We start from the raw sequence: 22423 nt of genomic DNA, 5'->3' as shown, positions 1-22423 counted from the left end.
TTTAGACGTCTATCGTGTTTACAACAATTTTATTTAACATCACAATTTATTTATTGTTTTCCCATAGAATAAAGCAATGCTAAGCAACAAAACTTTTACTTGAATAAAAAACGGCAGTTTTAAAGATCCTTAAACTTCAAATCTTGCTATATTTTTTCAATAAATTTTTCAGGAGATTAAAATAATGTTGCTATAATGAAATTTCGACTGATCGTTCTTTCTGAATGCAATATAGTTTCGAGCATGCTTTTTCAAATATTTTGAGATATTTCCCATATAGTAATATTTTAATTTGTAAACTAGCAACAGATCAACAAATTTAATAGAATCTATAATAACTCACAATTGTGTTGTTCAAAGCCATGGAAATTTCAAAATAAATTCTTTTGGTAAAATATCAATTTGGTAGATATCAAAGAATAATAAGTAGTAAAGTTTCTTGTTGTATCTTATTGTATTTAAAAATCTGTGTTGATTTCATAATTTTTTTGTACAGTTTTTGACTTAAATCTTCTTCATTTTTACTTTCGACATTTACAATAAAATAATCAATTTATATTTTAAATCAGAAAAACTTTGAAAAATAATGTTTTCTATAGCTTATCACTAAGTGAAAATTAATAAATGTTAAAAAAAATTGATTTTAATAAGACCAGCAAAAACACAGACACTGTTTAATCAAAATTCACTGTGTGAATTTCAGATTCTACCTCTTTTTGGGGAAGTTTCAGAATTGAAAGAGGATCATCAGAAATTTGACTATTCCCTTGATCAGTTGCTTCATTATCAAAAATAACTTTTACGTGTATAGGTTCAGGGTGTGGTTTTTTGGCAAATTCAGGTGATCTTTTCACTTTTTTATCAGGATAGTCAGGATGTTCTGCTCTAAATTTTTCGGCTATTTCCTTTGCTTGTTCACGGTAAACATTTTTAGAATCTTCGGGCAATCCTTGCCACATCTTTCCAATTATTGGATCAACTGTTTCTTCGGTTACACCACTAGATACATCTTGAATAATAGTTTGCCGTATAGACCTCATAAAAAGGATAAACGCGTTTGGAGGAATTTTATCTTCTTGCTGTTGGTTGTTGTCGAACATTTTGGCGCCAAGCTCCATTTTTTGGACCCTAAAAACCGTTTGGGTCCCTATTAAATTTTTCTATGATGTACGTTACCTAATAAATATGTCTGTGAGAGAACCACCAGTTTCAAATCGGTTTCTTGATATTCAAGAAAAAGAACGTGCATACAAAAGGCACATGGAAGCCCTGCAACGTTCTAGACCAATTATTAATACTTCTCGACCTGACATATCACCAAGAATTCAACTTCATTATGAAAAACAAGAAAGATATAAAGAAAAGGTACAAAAAGCATATCAAGACCACAGTGCAATGATCAGGAAAATTGATACTAGACCAAATAAATCAAAAAGGATTGAAGATTGGAATAGTACCAAAAGTTCAACAAGAAAAGAAGGGAAATTTGTTGAGTTCAATTTATTTGATTCCGATGTGCGGTATCCTTCATCATCATCCCGAACTTCTAATTATGTTTCATCTTCATATGTTACTTCTTCATCTTCCGTTATACCAGATCCAAGCGACATTTCATCTGCATCAAATGAGAGTTATGCAGAATATACAACCCCGTACTCAACAAACAACAGTAAAAAAAGTTACAGTGCCACATATAAGCGCAAATTTCCAAAAGAAAGTATTAAAATTGGTTATCAAACAAATAAATTATCTGACAAATCTTCTGTTAGTTCCAAGACTTCTAGAATAAGTACAAAAACATCTAGTGCTCGAAGTAATACATTATCAAATAATGATAAAAAACTTAGTTCGAGTGAAAAACATAAAGACGATAAAGATGAAACGAAATTATTTTCTTCAAATTCAATGTCTTCTGATGGTAATGATATAATAATCAAAGACGAAGTGAATTTACTAAGTACGTCATCAGAAAATGCATCTGATTCATCGAAAAAGAATGAAAAATTGTCAAGCTCATCATCAAGTGATGAATTTATAGGAAAAGAAGAAGAAAAATCAAAAAGTTCGCATTCAAATTCGTCGAACTTCGATATGCTAAGTTCAGATTCAGATTCATCAAAGAAAAATGAAAATATGTTAAGTTCAATATCATCGAAACATAGTAAAGAATTAAGTTCACCACGAAGAGCATCAGAAAAAGAAGAAATGAAATTCCAAAGTTCGTCATCAATACGCTCAAAGTCATCACAACATAAAGAAAATATGTTAAGTTCAGCTTCAAATCGAACAAAATCATCAAAGCACGACAAAAATTTATTAAAAATACCACTTGATGACATCAAAATCGGAAACGAAGAAGGGAAATTCCAAAGTTCTGCTTCAATGAGATCAAAGTCATCACGGCATAAAGAAAATATGTTAAGTTTAGCTTCACGTTTATCATCGAGAAAAGAGAAATACCAAAGTTCAGCATCAAAGAAATCAATATCATCGAAACATAGTAAAGAATTAAGTTCAGCACGAAGAGCATCAGAAAAAGAAGAAATGAAATTCCAAAGTTCGTCATCAATTAAATCAATATCATCGCAACATAAAGAAAATATGTTAAGTTCAGCTTCACGTTTATCATCGAGAAAAGAATTATCAAATCACGAAAGTTCAATATCAAGAAAATCAATATCATCGAAACATAGTAAAGAATTGAGTTCAGCACGAAGAGCATCAGAAAAAGAAGAAACGAAATTCCAAAGTTCGTCATCAATTAAATCGATATCATCACGACACAAAGAAAATATGTTAAGTTCAGCTTCACGTTTGTCATCGAGAAAAGAACCTTCAGAACATGAAAGTTCAATATCAAATAAATCACTTTCATCAAAACGAAATGAAAATATGTTAAGTTCAGCATCAAAGAAATCAATATCATCGAAACATAGTAAAGAGTTAAGTTCACCACGAAGAGCATCAGCAAAAGAAGAAATGAAATTCCAAAGTTCTTCATCAATTAAATCGATATCATCGCAACACAAAGAAAATATGTTAAGTTCAGCTTCACGTTTATCATCGAGAAAAGAATTATCAAATCACGAAAGTTCAATATCAAGAAAATCAATATCATCGAAACATAGTAAAGAATTGAGTTCAGCACGAAGAGCATCAGAAAAAGAAGAAACGAAATTCCAAAGTTCGTCATCAATACACTCAAAGTCATCACAACATAAAGAAAATATTTTAAGTTCAGCTTCAAATCGAACAAAATCATCAAAGCACGACGAAAATTTATTAAAAATACCACTTGATGACATCAAAATCGGAAACGAAGAAGGGAAATTCCAAAGTTCTGCTTCAAAGTCATCAATGAACAGTAAAAACATAAATGGAATTGAAGATGTCAAATTGCAAAGTACTTCGTCCAAATCCTCAAAGCAAAGTCAAAAAGTAAATGAAATCAAAGACATCGAAGATATTAAAATTCATAGTACCGCTTCAAAACATAGCGAAAATATAAATAAGAGCAGTGAAATCGAAGATGTCAAATTACAAAGTGCTTCATCAAAGTCATCAAAGCATAGCGAAAACATAAATAAGAGCAGCGAAATCGAAGATGTTAAATTTGACAGTTCTTCATCAAAGTCATCAAAGCACAGTCAAAATGTAAATGAAATCAGCAAAATCGAAGACATCAAATTACAAAGTGCTTCATCAAAGTCATCAAAACATAACGAAAACATAAATAAGAGCAGCGAAATCGAAGATGTTAAATTTGACAGTTCTTCGTCAAAGTCATCAAATCACAGTCAAAATGTAAATGAAATCAAAGACATTGAAGATATTAAAATTCATAGTTCGGCTTCAAAGTCATCAAAACATAGCGAAAACATAAATAAGAGCAGTGAAATCGAAGATGTCAAATTAGACAGTTCTTCATCAAAGTCATCAAAGCACATCAGCAACGAAAAACATGTTTCATCTTCATTTGATGACAGTGACAAGCCTGAACACCAGTCGTTGGTTACAGACGCTAAAGCTGATGTGGTACCTGTAGAAAGTGACGGATCTGATGCAGAGGATCTCAGCATCAGTTTGGATTACTTTTAGGTGTTTAAATTGTTTTTATATTTCAATAAATATATTTTTAATCAAATGGTTATATTAAATTGTACATTGTACTCAAACATTTTTTTATACTAATTGATTCGTAATATGCGATCACACTTAACAAACAATCTGAAAATATTGTACTGCAATTATTTAATAGTATTATTTGAATTTGATATTGTGCAATTCCTTCAGTAAAATAGTACAAATTAATAATTAATAATTTAATATGCGATGTTCTGCAATATACAAAAACAAATAAACATATTTCGTAGATAAAATTATTTACAAAACAATGCAAAAGATGTGATCGAACATTTTTGTGAAATTGAACAATTTGAATAAATTATTCAAAACATATTTTACTCAACAATCATACATTTAGCGCAGGAAAACCCACAAATTCCTGTAGCTGTTGAATATTCCACACCAAAGGAAAACTTTCCTGGCTTTGTGAAGAAAAATGTAAATTCAAATTCTTCTTTCCCAACTTCATCCATTTGCTCAAGTTTTTCACCCCATGCAATTCCAAATGAAGGATCCATATACATTCCAAGATCAATTTTACATTTTTTCACAAGTGTATTTGGGTATTGAATTTTAAGTGTCACTTTTTTGTTGATTGGCACTTTTTCCTTTTCACAGCTTACAAAATTGCATATAACTTCTGGTCGATTGCATTTAAGCTCTGCAAGAAGTTCAGCAGATGGAATAACCGAGTGAATTGATAGTACACCAATCCTTCCACCAGTTGTCTTCCATTCAAACTTTAGATTAGTTTCAAGGAATATTGAAATAGCAACTCTCTTGTCCAAATCTTCTCTTTGCTGCTTGCTAAGCCTTCCTTTGATTCTATCTTCCTCATTTTGAGCAGCAATTACTGCTCTTTTGACATCAACTTTATTAGCATTTCGAAGAATTTCCTTTTCGACGGCAACAATGGATACCATTGTTTCATTTGTGGATAACATTCCTGACCTAGGAACATTCGAAACAATACTTTTGAATTTACATCCAATATCATAAGGTTGTTCGAATGCGATTGAATAATCGAAAATATTTGTAGAGCTATTGTTAACAATATCAAACGCGATAAAAATAAATTTGGAGAAGTCAGCAGATATGTCAGGCGATTTTTCAAGAGTATAAATCCTTGCTAATGAGATCGCAGGCTTTACTTCTATCTCTTGAACAAACTCTGATACTGTTAGTATTTCGCTCAGATGAGAAGAACAAACAATATCGAACTTGATGCGATCCATCTTATCGGCAACCGTCATTTGAACGTTAACCATCGTCTCAGTGAATGGGTGAACAGGAAGCCCCGGGGAGGAAACAGTCTTAGCAACGCCATCAGGAAACTGGAGTTGGATGTTTTCGATAGGGATATTCCCTGAGTTCATGATCCATACATTAAAGCTAAGTTTTTCTCCTTCAAAAACACTGATCTTATGAGTCATTGGTAAATCAGTACGATATTTAAATTGGACAACATCAGGAATAACTCTTACTGTGAGTGGTTGCTCAAACATGATTTTTTGTACACAATGATAAGCGATACATTCTATTGTTGAAATTGTATAAGATCCTGGTTCCTTTGGAACAAACCCACAAACAATGTTAGTCCCACTGTTTCCACTTATTGTCTGTGAGTTCTCATAAACTATACAATTTGGAATATCTGTGATTCGAATAGATGTCAAAAGTGGTATTTTACATGGATTAAAAAGTTCGAAGGAAACTCTTGCTTTAAATCCTATACCAACTTCGATTTCTTTTTGTTCTGAATTGTTACCAAGAAAACTATACTTGAAGATGCTTGATTGCTCAGCGGGGCGCCCCTGTGATTTGAACGTCACTTTTGGCTGGATGAATTTCACTTTTCTTGCAACAAGTCCAAAGTTACAAGGATAACGTGCGTCGCCCATCGTTATCCCTAGCAGCCTTGAGAAAAGATTTTCCTGGTCTTCTTTTGAAAGAGATGGCCCACATGATGATAGGAAATCAAGAAGAAGCCTAGATACGATAGATGGATTTTGTCCTGATGTAATGATTGATGTAATCAAATTTGAACATAGATTACGAAGAACAGGATCATTTGGTGCAGATTTTAGAAGCACATGAAATAGATGCCGCTGAAAATCAGCTTTTGCATCAAATGTGAAAACGTTAAGAAATTTATAACAGATCAAAGGAACTTTTCGAGGACAGTATTTCCCTGCAATATATACAAGCTCAAATGCACACATCTCGAAAAACTGAGATTGTGGTCCAATTTGTAATTTTGTAATGAAATTTGTAATCTCATTTATAAGGAAAGTTGGATTTGGTGAACATTGAATAGCTCTTAAAATACACCCTATTACAAGCGTTGGAGATTTGGCTTTCAAGAAGCATGATGCAGAAATAATGTAAAGAACATATTGAATATTTTGCCTTTCTGCGAAAACGTCGATTCCACACATCATAGGAATACTCGGATAGTGTTCTTCAAGTTTTAATTCAGATGCAATTCCAGGGAAAACGCTTTCTGCTAATGCAGATATCTCAAAAAATGTTCCAAGTTTTGTGTAATTAGGCTGACCGCCCTTCTCTAATGCTTGAAGGGTTCTCATCAAACTTGAGCTGATGTCATTTCTTTCAATTGATAGAAATGATAGAACTTCATTTTGAATGATGGTATCAAAATCGGGTTTTGACGTTTTTTCAATTTTCTTGAGCGTTTCAACAGAATCTCTGAGTGATTGGAGAAACAAAGTCGTGAGGAATTCTTTGATGTTGACAATTGCTTTTTCCCCATAAACAGCTAGAGAAATGTGGGTTGTATCTGATTGATAATCTGCAGCATCTTCTGTTGCTAAGTAATAAATAAAACCAATAGTTTTTGAATTAGGTAAGAATTTTTGACTTTTAACACAACCACAAAGTTCTTGATGATTTTTATTTCGGCTATAGTCAATAAGGAATATAGTCATAAAGAATTTGAAAAAAGGTAAATGTCTTTCATTAAATAATCTTTCTTGAATGGGTATTAATTCTTGAATGCTCGCAATGTAAATTACTTGGGCTTTTAAATCATTTGGTATAGAAATTTTTTTCATCTTACATGAATTTGTTAATTGACTATCTCTTGAAGAATGGATTATAATAGGTTCTTTCACTAAATTTTCGATCAATAAGTCTGTTTTATCACTTTTTTCGCCCAAGGGAACAAGTAAAATTGGGAAAGCAGGTGGGAAATCCGCAAAAATAGTTCTTTTCATTTTTTCTGCTTCATGTCACATAGCATGTCTTTAAAAGTGACGCAACATGTCATCAATTCTTGACATAGCCGATCAAAACGCACAGAATTTCATATTTATGGTCAGTGTTTAAACACATTATTTTTTTATACAAAAACAATTCACCATAATATTATTTCTTAATATAATTTTAGGTGTTTAGTACAAAAATTTATATAAAAAACAAGACAAATTTATCAAAACATTATTTCTCTAAATGTATAATTAATAAGTCCCCAATCATTACGATCATAAAACGGTGCGCAAGAAATACAATTTCCGATACAGCAATAATCATTTTTTGCGGGCTTTTCTTTTGGAAATATTTTTCTTTTTCCGTACGACTGATTATGATATTGATGTAAGAACAATGGGTGTACGAACATTGGCATATAGCCTGGCATTAATTTCATCATTCTTGCGATGAACACAGAATCTGTTGCGGGGTTTGCTGGGACTTCATTAAATCCCTGTACTGCCTCCCACATATATTTCGACAACATTTGGAAGTCTCCAGGTGCGCATGAAGCCGCTTTACGTTTATATTCACGACATGAATCGATTACGGCGAATCTATAATCGAAGTCAGTACACCATTGGACTATATCCATATTACTAACTGTCCATGTTTCGGATATAATCTTTATGAGGTTATCCATAGTAATATTATGTGTCTTTAATGTATCCGGCTTTAAATCCCAACGATTTCCTCTATAAACTACAGCCGAATTAAATTGATGAGCTGCAATTAACTCGAAGAATTCAGTTGGGAATAAACAATCAGCATTCGTCGTCAAGATAAACTTACCAAACAAGCGACGGATTCCAATGTTTTTCGCAACATATTCAAGAAAATCATATTTCGTTTGATAGCGTTCTTCTAACATAGTATGAACTGATGGTGGAACAACTATAAATCGAATCTTATCATGTAAACCGGATGGAACCTTTAACACCTCTGATAATAACTTGTTCTTAACAGGCGTCGCATAATCGACAAGGACAATTTCGACATCTGCAAGTGGAACAACTTTAAGTGCATAATCAATAGCTTTAAGAAAGTTTTGCGCACGATTTTCAAACCCAATACCATAACCATCATTACGACCTGTGAGAACAATTGATGCGTAATATTTTTTGTCTGGATTTTGTTTTAATTTGAAACCTTTATATGCATCTGCAATAAGTGTTTTTACATCAGTATCTTTTTGACCTATAAATTTCTTGAAATTATATTTTGAGTTATAACTTACTTTATGTGAATAGTTATGGAAATGAACGGAACATTTCGAAATGTTAGCTGACTTAAGTGCGATTTTAACTGCACTTTCAATATCAATAGTAGAATGACCTTTAAGTAAAATATGTCCTTTCGGATTGAAGACATTCATTACGAATTTAGCAACTTCATCGGAAGTAATACTTTCATATTTAAGAAATGGCAAATATTCAACGTTTGTATAATTGACTTTTAAACATTCACGAACTGCTCGCATTGTCGGATTTTCAAGATCTTTTACTGCTTTAGAATCAATTAAATATGGAATTTCAATGACATTGCCGCCATTTTTAATTACAATATCTGTCTCGTTATAAATAGGTTGTGTCGCAACAAAAGTAAATGGAATTCGTTTTTTTTTTGAAATATTTTGATAATCCTGAAATATATTTTGTCGATATATTTACCGTATAATTATAACCATCTGAATATGTATGACGTACTAATGGAGGTTGATAGGCTATGATCGCTTTCGCTATACGAACTGTATTTAAAACTTTATATGAATCAGGTGTAGAAAAATCAATTTCATTAATACCATTAACAGAAACAAAAGATATATTAAATTTATGAAATAATCGTTTAAGTGATGAACCAACAGATGTCATGCCTCCAAATATTAATATATTCGATTTTGAAAGTTGACTATTATCCAAATGTTTATCAAAAAGACGTGCAAACTCGAAACTAAACCTGGTTCTTCGAATACACATTGACTTGGATAAAGACTTATATATGAAACTCGGATTATTTGTGTATGGCCCATATTGTGGAATTGATAATTTCATGAAAGGATTAAAATTGCCTCTAGTGTATATTTCACCATCCCTTAAACGAGATATTGATGTTGAATATTCGCATAAAATAAGCAATAAAACAGCTAAAATTAAACAAAGTAGTAAAAATGTTTAGAATTTTCCTGCAAAAACCGTTTAGCCGAAATACTCATCGAACAAACCTGAAAAACGGTTTCAATGATAAATTTGGAGGTTAATCTCAAAGAACAATGTAGTAACCCGATTTGGTCTCCAAATAAACGGTCCTTTATCGTAATGGAAAAATTAACGGTTTTGATTGTTATCTATTCGATTGGTCGGTTATTGATCGGTGTTTGTGTGCAATGTTTTTGTGCTAATTGGGACGGTTGTGGCCAGACCATACTGGTGATAACGCAATTTCAACTGCAACAGAATACAAAACAGGTGGGTCGGTTGATGTTGATCAATCGATCAGTCGATCGATTATCTCCATCGATCACCAAGCTTTGTATGGCAAAGCTTGGTAAAGAATCTAAACACCTCATTCAGAAAAAATAATGCTAAATTTTCATTTAGCAGATATCTTTTTGACGAATTCAACTCCGTCAGGGCATCCAGGTGACCAATGAGGTTCACTAAGCCACATGTCTGATGGTGTCATCCACTTTCATGTCATCCACTTTCATGTCATTTCATGGAGACCGTGGTGTCTCCATGCAAAGTTATATTCATGGATGACAGTTTGAAGATCGGATGCACCTTTTGATCTTTCATATGTTTCCCACCACCTTTCCATTTTCCCATTTTGTTGTGGTGTGTATGGTGCAGTTCGCCAATCTTTTATCCCATTGTGTGAAAGAATAGCTTGGAAGGGTTTACCAACAAACTCCCCTCCATTGTCGATAACAATCCGAGCAGGAGCTGAGGCCTTTGTGAGTGCAATCTCTAATTGTTGAGCAATTGTTGAGCTTTCTTTGTTTAACACAATGGTTGCATGAATGATAAAGCGGAATCTATCATCAAGAAATGCAACAATGTACTGTTCGCTTCGTACTTCGCTCCCATTTTCTTGCTTAATGATGAGATCATCGATTTAATGCAGATTCGTGTGCCAAATTTGGCCCACCATTTTTGCAACATATCTAATTCTTTCTTCATCCTTTTCTATATATTCATGCTCATATAGAAAAAGACCCTCCGATTCATATATCGAGGCACACTTTCGAGCTGATATCGTTGCAATATTCTTCTTCATCAATGCAAAAGCGCATTTTTGATAGCCCACAGCGAACTTTTTTCGATACTCAATGACTGCATCTATTTCATCCTGTGTGATCTCTGATGGCTTTCTTCCCCGTTGGATCTCTGGAAATGGAACTTGAGCAAGAGCAAATTCTTTTTTAAGGCGCTTGATTCCTATTTTTTCTTCCTTCATCAGCCCTTTGATTGTTTGCTTGTGTTCTTTTATTCTTCATTCGAATTCTAATATTTGTTCGAATGTATAGATTCGTTGCTTATAAGGACCTCTCTCCATACATAGAAAGTGAGTAAAGAATTTAAAATTAAATAATATTAATGAAGTATTACAATATTAAATTGATACAGAAAATTCATGAATAATATTTTTATTACCTTGGTAAATCAAAATTCTAGAAATTATGCACTTTCATGACAGTTTTTATGTATAGTTATTAAATAGAACCAACAACTTTTTGATTGCTTTACATTAGCGACCGTTTATTTGGAGACCAAATCGGGTTAGAACAAATCTCAAAGAACAAAAATTAGATTCCTCAATATAATAATTTTGCTTTCTAATTTTTAATAATTGTTGCAATAAATCATGTGAATAGTTATCCACAATTAGTATTAAGTCAATTCCACAGATTAAGAGATGTTTCAATTTTAATTTTTATTTGAAAACAAATCATTAAAATAATCATAGTTTAATTTGGGTTTAGTTCTTTTGGCTTCAAACTCAAAAATTTAAATATGTAAATCATTTTATTATAATGTTACATTTCATTCACACACTATTCATAAAAATTAGTTTAAAAAAAAAAAAAAATAAAAAAATAAAAAACATTCATTTAATTAAAAAATTTCTTTTTCTTCTTTTGCTTCATGATGTCCTTGGCAAATTCTATAAATGGTTCTTTGATATTTATGTCAGAAAGGGCAGATGTCTCAAAAAAACTACAACCTAGGATTGCAGCTAATTCTTTTCCTTTGATTTGCAGGATAATTCGTTTTTCTTCAAGATCACATTTATTCCCCAATATGATAATTGGAGCTTGCTTACCTTTTATTAACACTATTGTGTTATAAAATTCTTCAACGTTTTCGAAAGAGATAGGATTATCAATTGCATAACAAATGATGAAGAAATCATTTTCCTTTATCAAATTTGATAATATTCTTTTGATATTACCGTACGGGCTGCAACTGTTTCGGTAGTCGCATATATTAAATTTAACATTTTTATTTTCAATTTGAATAGTATAATTGTAAAAATCAAATATTGCAAAAGCAAAGCCGTATTCAAAATATCCCTCGGTGAGGCGTCTTATTAATGACGTTTTACCAACCCCGTCTATTCCCAAAACAATAACCTTGCAGCCCTTTTTATCATTTTTATAATGCCTCAGAACTTTTTTTCACCCACGGTTATTCCCGCAAAAAGTGAGAAAGTGGCATTTTGTAAACTTCTATCGTTATGTCCAAAAGTCCTGTTTTGGGCCCACCCCAAAATTACCGTTGATGTCGAAGGATTCATGTATGAATATTACACGTGCAATGTGAAGAATTCCATTAATTGTTTGAATGCATAATGAAAAGGATAAGTTTCAAGAAAACCCTCCTCTATTAAATTTCAGAGTTAAATTTGCCTTGATGAACAGGTAAAATTTTGGGAAAAATTCAATTTGAATTGAAAAAGTGGCCATTGGCTAATGGCTGCAAATACCAAACTTGCTGATGCAACAGATGGAGCCGCTCAAATGACAGAAGAACGCCTTATTGAAGAATTTGGATGCGGTGCACTTGATGATGCAATTCTTCAACGCTGGGAAAAAGTTACTGGTGTTAGACCACATAAATTTATGAGACGTGGTCTTTTCTTTGCTCATCGAGAATTAACACAAATTCTTGATGCAAAGGAACAAGGGAAAACAATTTACTTATATACAGGACGTGGTCCCTCAAGCGATGCTCTTCATCTTGGACATCTCGTTCCATTTATTTTTAACAAATATCTTCAAGATGCACTAGATTGTTTTCTCATTGTTCAAGTTACTGATGATGAGAAATTCATTCGTGACAAAGATTTATCATGGGATACCATTCAAAAATATACAGAATCCAACATCAGAGATATTCTAGCTCAAGGCTTTAATCCAGAGAAGACCTTTATCATGCGTGAGAGCAAATATTTCGACATCAATGTTCCCTTTTTAACAGAAATGTCCCGATGCATGTCACTTCATGTCATTCAATCATTATTTGGCTTTGTTGATGAGCACAGTGTTGGTTATGTAGTGTTTCCAGCCAAACAGATTGCACCTGCCTTTGCCCAATATTTTGTCAAATTATTTACACATCCAAATGATGTCTATTGTCTTATCCCATGTGGTCGTGAACAGGATCCTTACTTCCGGTATGCCCGAGAAATTGCCAAAAGGCTCAAGACCAAACGCGTTTCAACAATATATGGCAAATTCATACCTGCACTTGGCGGTGGCGCAAAGATGACTGCAAGCAAGAACGACTCTGCTATCTATATCCAAGATTCAGACGAAGAAATCGCGCGCAAAATTAATGAATGCGCTCATACTGATTGGACACCCGAAGGCGCCAACCTGAAGGAAGACGTTGTGTACCAATACCTAAGCGTATTCGACGACGATGATGAATACTTGGCAGAGGTAGAAAGAAGATATGGCAAAGGAGAACTGAAGGAAGGAGAAGAGAGAATGACGCCGCAAGAGCTGAAGGAGAGGCTCATCAAGGTGCTGCAAAAGCTTGTTAGCGATCACAAGAAAGGCAGAGAACAAATTACAGATGATGTAGTCGAAAAGTTTGAGTCGTTAAAGGTTTGGAATTAATAAATAAAAATATCTAAATAATTTGTTTATGCCTTTCACATGTACAATATGTTCTGCTTGAAAGATTTTGGAAAACAACTAAAGAATTGAATAGAAAACAATCGTTTATATTCAATTTCCCTATCGGCTATTTAACAACTGTAAAATTTATGATAATTTAATCGCATTTTCAGTTTAAAATATCAGAATAATATGAAAACGTTTCTCAATAAATGAATAAAATTCCAAAAATTCCGAATTTTATTAAATCATTCAGTTTTTTCTTGGTTGGTGTCATATTCGATTAATGCAGCGAACTTTTGGTATGAATCTATTTTTGTTATAAATTCTTTTTCTTTTTCGTTATTTAACTTTTCGCAAATCTTTTCTTTGATTGTTTCATTTTTCTTTGATTCCAATTCGCAAAGCAAACAATAAATCAAAAAGTTCGAACTTTCGATAATTTTTTGATCCATTAATTTTTCATCTAAATTAAAGTTATATTTTATCAATAATTTATAAACTTCTAATGCGAAAAATGCATTTGAAGCTTTCGAAATTGCAGTCAAAAATATCTTTTCGGATATTTCTGTCTTTTGATCAAATCTTAAATTACTCATTAAACATTTATATAAATCCAAAACTTCAAAACTTACAATATCAAAAACATCCAAAATATTAACTTCATTATATTTTCTCATCAAAATATTCGAAAATACATCATCATTAAAAGTATTAAATGTTCTATAAGAAAACAATGGATTCATAAAATTAGAAACGCATATAACTTCATTAATCATTTTGTCCGACACTTTTGGTATAAACTCAACAAACAACGAACGATAGAAAGCTCTGTTTTGTGATGGCGGCAAAATCGAAAATTTACAAATTAATTCATTATAATTAATATTATTTTCATGTAAATATGAATCATTAAATAGCAATGAAGGGGTTAAATAATTATAAATTTTTGTTTGATCATTTTTTATAATATTTTTTAATTTTTCATTTTGTTCATTATTTAATTTACAGTGTAATAAAATCGAAAAAATGTAATTTTGAAAGTGTTTTCTTTCTTGAATTAAATTAATCAAAATATTTACATAACTTTCATCAATTTCAATTTTAGGTTCAAGTTCAATTTTATATTTTGGTGGATATAATAAATAATCAAAATTATTTCCTAAAGGAAAACTTAAATAGTTATATAACAAATTATAATTATTTTCATTATTAAAATATTTCCGACTAATCGAATTACACAATAATAAAATTGATATTGGTGAATCTTTTTGTTTGTATGTGTTAATTAATTCATTAGGTTCTATGAATTCGGATTGAATCAGAAAATTATCCGAAAACACTGAAATGTCAAGTGAAATAACAGAAAATATAAAAAATTTTTTCATTTTCTCTTTTTGCTTTATGTATGCATCCTCTATATTTTGTATAGAAAACTCGAAATATCCGAACTTTTGTAAAACAGATTCGATTAATTTTAACAAAGGATTTGCTAAATTCCTTAAATCACATGACTTAATACTTAACAAAAATAATGAAATTGCATATAAAGAAACATTTGTATTATCATATGATAATACTTCGGACCATTCATTAATTCGATTTGTTTTATAATTATTTTTGTATGCGTAATAAAAAAATCCAATTATAAGTTTAATATCATTATTATAATTCTTTAAAATGTATTCTTCAATTTCATTTATATTTAATGATTTGTTTGAATAATACAAATGACTTATTATTGTATAAAGTTTTCCATCAAATAATTCATTAATTCCTTCTTTTACATTAATATTTTTATTAAATTGATAATTATTAGTTTTTATTTCTATCGTTTTATGTATTGGTTGTATCCAATATCTTTTCGGTATGCTTAATTTACATTCATTGATCCATTCGTTATGTTTTTCATCATTAGAAAATGCTAAAAATGTCGGAATTTTATCAAATGGCTGATTGATATAAGGCGAAACTTTTGAAGCGACTTCATAATTAGTAGAAATAAGATATTTTATTTTGGGTAAATAATCTTTTACACATTTTTCAGGTCCATAAAAATCAATAATAAATTCATCGAATTCATTTGTATCTTCGAAATTTTTAAGTTGATTTTCAACGAATTCTTTATCTCCTTTAATTAAATTGATTAATCGTAAACAAGGAATTGGAATATGCTCTATTAATTTCATTAAAACGTTTAATAATTCTTCTTTAATTTCATTTGTTAATTGAATCTTATCATATAATTCCGATATATAATTAAATAATACTGAAATTATATCACAAACTTTTATATAATTTCTAATATCTTTTTTAGTTATCCAAACATTCGATGATAAATTATTATTTGAAATGTTTAATTCATTTGTTAATGTAAATATTGTTCCAATTACTTTATCAAAACATTTTTCATATTTTAATCTTCTCAAATTATTAATCGCAATTTTAAATAGTTTTGGAGATAATATATGAAACTCAATTAATTCGATTATGATATTTGGATCATTTATGATGTTTAATGCGATTTCAGCATTACTACTAAACCAATCAAAATCATAAACATTTAATTCAAATGGACATTTATTTAAAAGTTTCTTTAATTCCTTTAAGAAGAAATCAAAACTATAAATATTCTCTAAATGTAAATATTTATAAATAATTTCTTTTATATTAACATAAAGTTTTGGATTATTTAAATCATTTAAAGAATTTATTAATTTCAAGACATAAAATGGTGAAATTTTATCAATTGGAATCGGAATTAATAATTTATTAATTAATTTATATGTAAATTCTTCATCAATTTTCATCAATTTTTCATAATATATTTCAGTATAATCAATTAAACAACATAAAATTTGTCTGTTCTTATCATTCGATAATACTTTTAATGTATTAAAAACAAATTCTTTTTGCGTTTCATCATCAATTAATCGAAACAAAATTCGTATCGACGCTAATCTTAAGCGAATATCATTCTCACTTGAAAACTTAAGAAATGGAATTAATTCTTTAACATTTAATTCACAGCTTCGAGTTAATGAATTAAGTGCATCTAATAAAATATGATTTTCTCTTTCTTTACATAATGCTAAAAGATAATAATAAATTGGTAATAATGATGTTTTCTCATCAAATGTAACTTCTTTATTACATAAAAATGGAATAAGTAGAATCGCACGTTCAACGTTTTCATTTTCTTGATATATGAAATCGGAAATTCGTACAATGATTGGTAATATATCTGATCCTTCAATATTTCGTATAACTGATAGTACTTGATTAATAAATTCAAAGGTGCTATGAGTAAAAATAATATTAATAAATGACTTAAAATTCTTTCGTAAAAGAATTATGGTAGGATTAACATATTTGATGTATTTACATAATTTTAAAATTAATTTTTGGACTTGATTTTCGTTACTAATCTTACAAAAATAACGCCAGACTTCATTAGAAACAAGTTCATAGTCATTAAGATCAATTGCATTGAAAACGCTAATGAAAAAAGCATTCCATTTTTCTTGATCAGAACTAGGTAAAGAAGGAATAGAATATGAAAGGATAGGCAATACAGTGTAAAGAATTCCTATTGGATAAGATTTAATTGTTGAATAGAATTCTTGTTTATGAGTAAGTTCATATAAGCTGAGCCAATGAGATACAAACTCTTTTGCCTTATTACGGATATTTACATCTTGATTTTGTGTAAGTGGGAAAATATGTGTGAAGATTTTTACAACATTTAATGAATCATCAAGAATCGAAATATCCATATTGGATGAAATATGCGAAATAACTTCAACAGCTTTTTCTTGTAATTTTTTCCCTTCTAATATTTTTAGATCTTTATTTATTTTTTCCATTCTGGTTATGTGAATTTAATATTCAGAAATATCGGCGGCTTTTTTGGAACGAGTAAAACCAATTTATCCAAAAAATTTGAAATTCGAAAGTAAATATGTGATTTATTTCTGATTTTTTTAAAAAGTATTCGTATTTTCTTATAATTCTTGATCAATAATTAAATCAGATTTTACAAATCTTTTTCATATATTAAAAAATTAATTAGTTTCTCTTTTAGTTTTAATTGAGGCCATGCATAAAACACCTTAAATTATCTCATAATATGATTTATATGTTATCCAAAATCAAAACTTAACATCTTATCGTTTCCAGAAAACTTGAAATTTCAATATTTTATATTCCATCGTTCTAAAGCATAATGGAGCCCGAAGTCATCAATGTCTTGCAAAAAAATCTAAAAGCTTTGGCAAGACTATGTGGAAGTTGGGGTAAAAAAAGTTTGAAGGAATCTATTGCAAATGCAGAAAAACAAATAAAGACAAATCCAAATAATCCAGACTTAAACGCTCTTTTAAATCCTTTTATAGAGGCAATAGAAGTAGATCAAATAAAGTACCAATCAATTCTAGCAGAAACCTTTTCAGCATGTTTTATTAAAGGTTTACAAGCCAATACATATATTCCATTCCGCATACAAGAAAAGTTATTAACATCAATTTTTAAAGTAAGGAAATTTCAAGGTGATGAAGGTATGATAAAAGCGGCAAAAATTGTAATGCAAATCTTTAACTCAGAGATGGGAAAACTTTTCATTCATGGGAACATCCTTTCTCAAGCTTTCCTCTATTTAACTTCATTACACAGTATTTCTGAACAACGTTCCACAAAGAAAGAAATCGAAAAAATGATAAAAGCAGAAGTAAATTTTGTTGTTCAAAATTATTTACATCCTTTTGTCATTCCTTCCACACTTAATACCAATGATTCAATCAGTAAATATATCACAGAAACTATTACACGAAATTCCCTATATATACAAGAATTTCTTCCTAACATCAAAACTGCCACAATTTCAGATGTTGATATAGCAATTATACTTAAATCATTCACACGTATACTTACCACTGATCGTTATTCACTTTCCACAAAACTTTTAGCATCAGAATTGTATATATCATTTCTCAAGTCTGATTCTCGTTTTTTAGAAAGTGAATCCTTTATCACCATATTACGAACTGACATCCACCTTGCGCTTTTAAGCCTCTGTCTTGATCCTAAGATGGAATTAGCCAAAGTCACCGGTGAACTCATATCGGTTGTATGGGAGCGGTTTGCCACTTTTTACAACGAAGGCCTAAACGAAGTTTTAGATAAAGGTTTAAATTCAGCATTATCATCACCATATTCGAATGTAGTTTTACGTTCATTTGAAGTATTTAATATCCTGGCTAGTAATCCCCAATTTTTAGTTGATTCATATGTTAATTATGATTGTGATCAATCGGGATTTTTTAAGAATATCTTTGAAAACACAGCCAATCAAATTGTTCAAAAGGCATATCCAGAACAACGAACAATCGAACTTCAAAAGAATGGCTTAAAAACGTTAAATGGAATGTTGAATTACATGTGGACATATTTTAATGAAACAATGGAACAAGAAGAAGCAAACAAAGAAACAGAAGAAGCGCAAATTGCATTAGAATCCAAGAAAATCAAGAACGAATTAGAACAAGCGCAATATGTCTTTAAGAAGTCACCAATGAAAGGCTTAAAATATTTTTCTGATCATCAAATGTGTGAAGATAATGCAGAATCATATGCGAACTTTTTATTTAATACACCGTCATTAGATCCATCATCAGTTGGCGAGGTCATTGGAGGATGTAAAGACATTAACATATCTATTTTGAAATCATTTGTATCCAAATTCGATTTCAAGAATATGTCATTTGAACAAGCGTTTCGAACATTTTTATCTAAATTCCAAATTCCAGGCGAATCACAAATGATTGATCGTATTATGGAACAATTTGGTACAAAGTTTTATAATGATAATCCAAAGTTATTTTCATGTGCTGATACTGTTTATGTCTTAGCATTTTCTACGTTAATGTTACATACTGATGCTCATCATCCGAATGTAACAAAGCATATGACATTACCCGAATTCATACGTAATAATCGTGGCATTGATAATGGCAAAGATTTACCCGAATCATTTTTAGAAGAACTTTATAAAGGTATTACAACTCATAAAATTAACATTAGCAACAATTCAATTCCATCATATTCCTTATTAAATTATGAACAACGAGCGAACTTATATCAAGTACAATGTAAAGAAACGTTAGAAAACGCACGAAAAAGAACATCAACCGAATTAGAATCACATCAATTCCATCGCGCTAAGTCACATATGTTAATAGGTCCAATGTTCCAATCGATATGGGGCGGAGTGTTAGCATCATTGACAATGTCATTTGAGATGTCTGATGATCCCGAGATCATTGATTATTGTTTAAAGGGATTACAATTATGTACACATATTGCGTCACATGCGTATGTCTCTGAAGCATTAGAAACGTTAGTTGATTCATTTGCGAAATTCACACGATTACAAATTCATACATCACAACTTAAAGAAAAGAATTTCTTATGTACAAAAGCATTATTCCATTGCGCGAATAATGACTATTTATACTTAAAAGGAGTTTGGGGAATAGTTATGAACCAAATCTCGGCATTAGATAAGATGAACAGTAATAAGAACGTAATTATCAATTTGTCATTTACCGATGAATTGTTCCAAATCAAAAGTCGATTACTTAATCGAGAATTGATTTTGGACTTCGTGAAAGCAATGTGTAATGTAGCATTAAGTGAAATATATGAAAAGCCTTTACGTGGGACAATGTTATATTATATAACAGTGGTTGCAATAGCAAATATGAATCGAGAAATGTATATATGGAAAGACATTTGGAGTATACTCGGAGAATTCTTCGTAAGAATCGGAAGCTCAAATAACCAAATTATAGTGATGACATCATTGAAAGTCATGTCTAACTTGGCGTTAGCTTTCTTGGAGAAAGAAGAAACAAGTCAAATGCATTATCAACAGGCTTTCATGCAGCCGTTCTATGATATATTCGAAAGACAACTTGAATCTTCTTCGTCATTGTTAGTGTTGGATATAATCTCAAACATTATTAAGAAATTGGCTCCAAAATTACATAGCGCTTGGGGTTTAATATTCCAGATCTTGGCTGGTTCTGCAACACAATCTGGTGAACTATTTAGAAAGGGTATAGAATTGGAAACGATGATCGTGATGGATTACCTTGATTACGTTGTCCCTTTCGCAAGTCATTTGTTCACTTTGATTCAAGCGTTCGTGGCAAAAGACATCAAAGGAAAAAACCGTCAGTTGATCGGGCACTTTTCTATCGTCGCAAGCAAGTTAACGGTCAACGACGAAGAATCTTGGTGTATTTTGCTTTCGACACTTTGTAGATGTGCGAAACATCCATCAAATGATATCCAAAAGTTGTCAGAAGATGAATTGAATTTGATCGTTTTGAATCATGGATGTGCAAATGATTGTTTTAATGATAAAGTTTGGCATGAATTATTCCAAGAAAACCTTTCGGAGTTGTTTAGCGCAACTGATAACTCTTCTGAACATTTTTTGGTTTTACTATCATCATTCTTTGAACAGATTATTTTACCTTACAGCAAAAAGTTAAAGAATTACGCAGTCGATATACTATTGTTTATACAATATTGTTGCAATAGTTTTAAAGATATACAGCTTAAAAACACTGCTTTAAAATGTTTGGACTCATTTGTCACAGAGAATTCAGAGGAATTCAATAACTCTACTGAAATTTTCAATACAACCGTAACGATAGCGAAAGGATTAATTAATGAAATGAAAGAATCAATTTTATATGTGGAAGTAATATCAAGTCTTCTAAAAACGTTTGGGGAAAAGCGAGAATTTTCAGGAAAGATATTGGATATACTCAATGAAATTTCTGAATTGTATCGAAATGAAAAAGATAAGAAAAATATTACAATGTGTTGGTGTTGTGTTCGCCAACATTACTTCGAATTTATAATTGTACATAATGAGTTTAATAATGAGATATGTGATTATATTTGTGAAACATTTAAAATTTATAATAATTTTGTCGAATGTAAAACTGATGAATGGAATAAATTAGTTGAGAAATGTTTGCTGTATGTAAAGAAAATGGATAATGAAACATTTGCAAGATTCTTAAATCAGGCAATGGATGAATTGTGCATAATGATAGAAACAGAATCAGATTCAGTTCGGATCCAACTTGTGGATGTTTTTAAGAGGAAACTCGAGATTCATTAAGTAAACTTTCTTTTGATATTAATTTAATTTTCATGTTCGAACTAATCGGCAAATGCAATACTAAAGAATTGAAAAGTGATTAAATAATATAAAGGTTTTTTGAACTTAAACTTAGTGATAAGATAATGATATAAAAAAATATATTTTATAAATTTTAAGCTCAAACATAAATTTCTTATTGATTTCATTAATGTTTAGAATATGAAATGAGACATTTTCATAAAATGCAGGATAGATTTGAATGTCAAACTACTTATGTTTTTATATACATTAAACTACTTATGTTTTTATATACATTAAACTACTTATGTTTTTATATACATTAAACTACTTATGTTTTTTTATACATTAAACTACTTATGTTTTTATACATATCAAACTATTTATGTTTTTATATACATCAAACTATTTATGTTTTTATTATCAAACAATTTATGTTTTTATATATATCAAACTATTTATGTTTTTATTATCAAACTATTTATGTTTTTATATACATCAAACTACTTATGTTTTTATTATCAAACAATTTATGTTTTTATATATATCAAACTATTTATGTTTTTATTATCAAACTATTTATGTTTTTATATATATCAAACTACTTATGTTTTTATTATCAAACAATTTATGTTTTTATATACATTAAACTACTTATGTTTTTATTATCAAACTATTTATGTTTTTAATCCCAACTACAAATTGCA

General features: G+C 30.3%; 6 protein-coding genes across 6 annotated transcripts; 3 read left to right on the top strand and 3 right to left on the bottom strand.

Annotated features, from left to right (window-relative positions):
- Positions 1-674: 674 nt before the first annotated feature.
- GO595_002247 (HMG box family protein) lies at positions 675-1100 on the bottom strand (the record flags this gene model as incomplete). Its single annotated transcript, XM_067915136.1, has 1 exon — positions 675-1100. One exon carries the CDS (start codon positions 1098-1100, stop codon positions 675-677), a length of 426 nt encoding a protein of 141 aa, XP_067777933.1.
- An 85-nt stretch (positions 1101-1185) lies between these two features.
- GO595_002246 (uncharacterized protein) lies at positions 1186-4098 on the top strand (the record flags this gene model as incomplete). Its single annotated transcript, XM_067915134.1, has 1 exon — positions 1186-4098. The coding sequence occupies one exon, from the start codon at positions 1186-1188 to the stop codon at positions 4096-4098; it is 2913 nt and encodes a 970-aa protein (XP_067777932.1).
- A 362-nt stretch (positions 4099-4460) lies between these two features.
- On the bottom strand, positions 4461-7073 carry GO595_002245 (uncharacterized protein; the record flags this gene model as incomplete). The annotated part of the gene is made up of 1 exon (XM_067915133.1): positions 4461-7073. One exon carries the CDS (start codon positions 7071-7073, stop codon positions 4461-4463), a length of 2613 nt encoding a protein of 870 aa, XP_067777931.1.
- A 503-nt stretch (positions 7074-7576) lies between these two features.
- Positions 7577-8875, bottom strand: GO595_002244 (Methyltransferase FkbM family; the record flags this gene model as incomplete). Its single annotated transcript, XM_067915132.1, has 1 exon — positions 7577-8875. The coding sequence occupies one exon, from the start codon at positions 8873-8875 to the stop codon at positions 7577-7579; it is 1299 nt and encodes a 432-aa protein (XP_067777930.1).
- Positions 8876-12367: 3492 nt separating this feature from the next.
- Positions 12368-13519, top strand: GO595_002243 (Tryptophan--tRNA ligase, cytoplasmic; the record flags this gene model as incomplete). The annotated part of the gene is made up of 1 exon (XM_067915131.1): positions 12368-13519. One exon carries the CDS (start codon positions 12368-12370, stop codon positions 13517-13519), a length of 1152 nt encoding a protein of 383 aa, XP_067777929.1.
- Positions 13520-17744: 4225 nt separating this feature from the next.
- GO595_002242 (Sec7 domain containing protein) lies at positions 17745-21834 on the top strand (the record flags this gene model as incomplete). The annotated part of the gene is made up of 2 exons (XM_067915130.1): positions 17745-20723; positions 21832-21834. 2 exons carry the CDS (start codon positions 17745-17747, stop codon positions 21832-21834), a joined length of 2982 nt encoding a protein of 993 aa, XP_067777928.1.
- Positions 21835-22423: the final 589 nt, after the last annotated feature.

The sequence above is a fragment of the Histomonas meleagridis genome, assembly GCF_020186115.1.
Source record: "Histomonas meleagridis strain 2922-C6/04-10x chromosome Unknown contig_16, whole genome shotgun sequence".
Lineage (NCBI taxonomy): Eukaryota > Parabasalia > Tritrichomonadida > Dientamoebidae > Histomonas > Histomonas meleagridis.
This window is presented reverse-complemented; position numbering and strand designations above follow the sequence as displayed.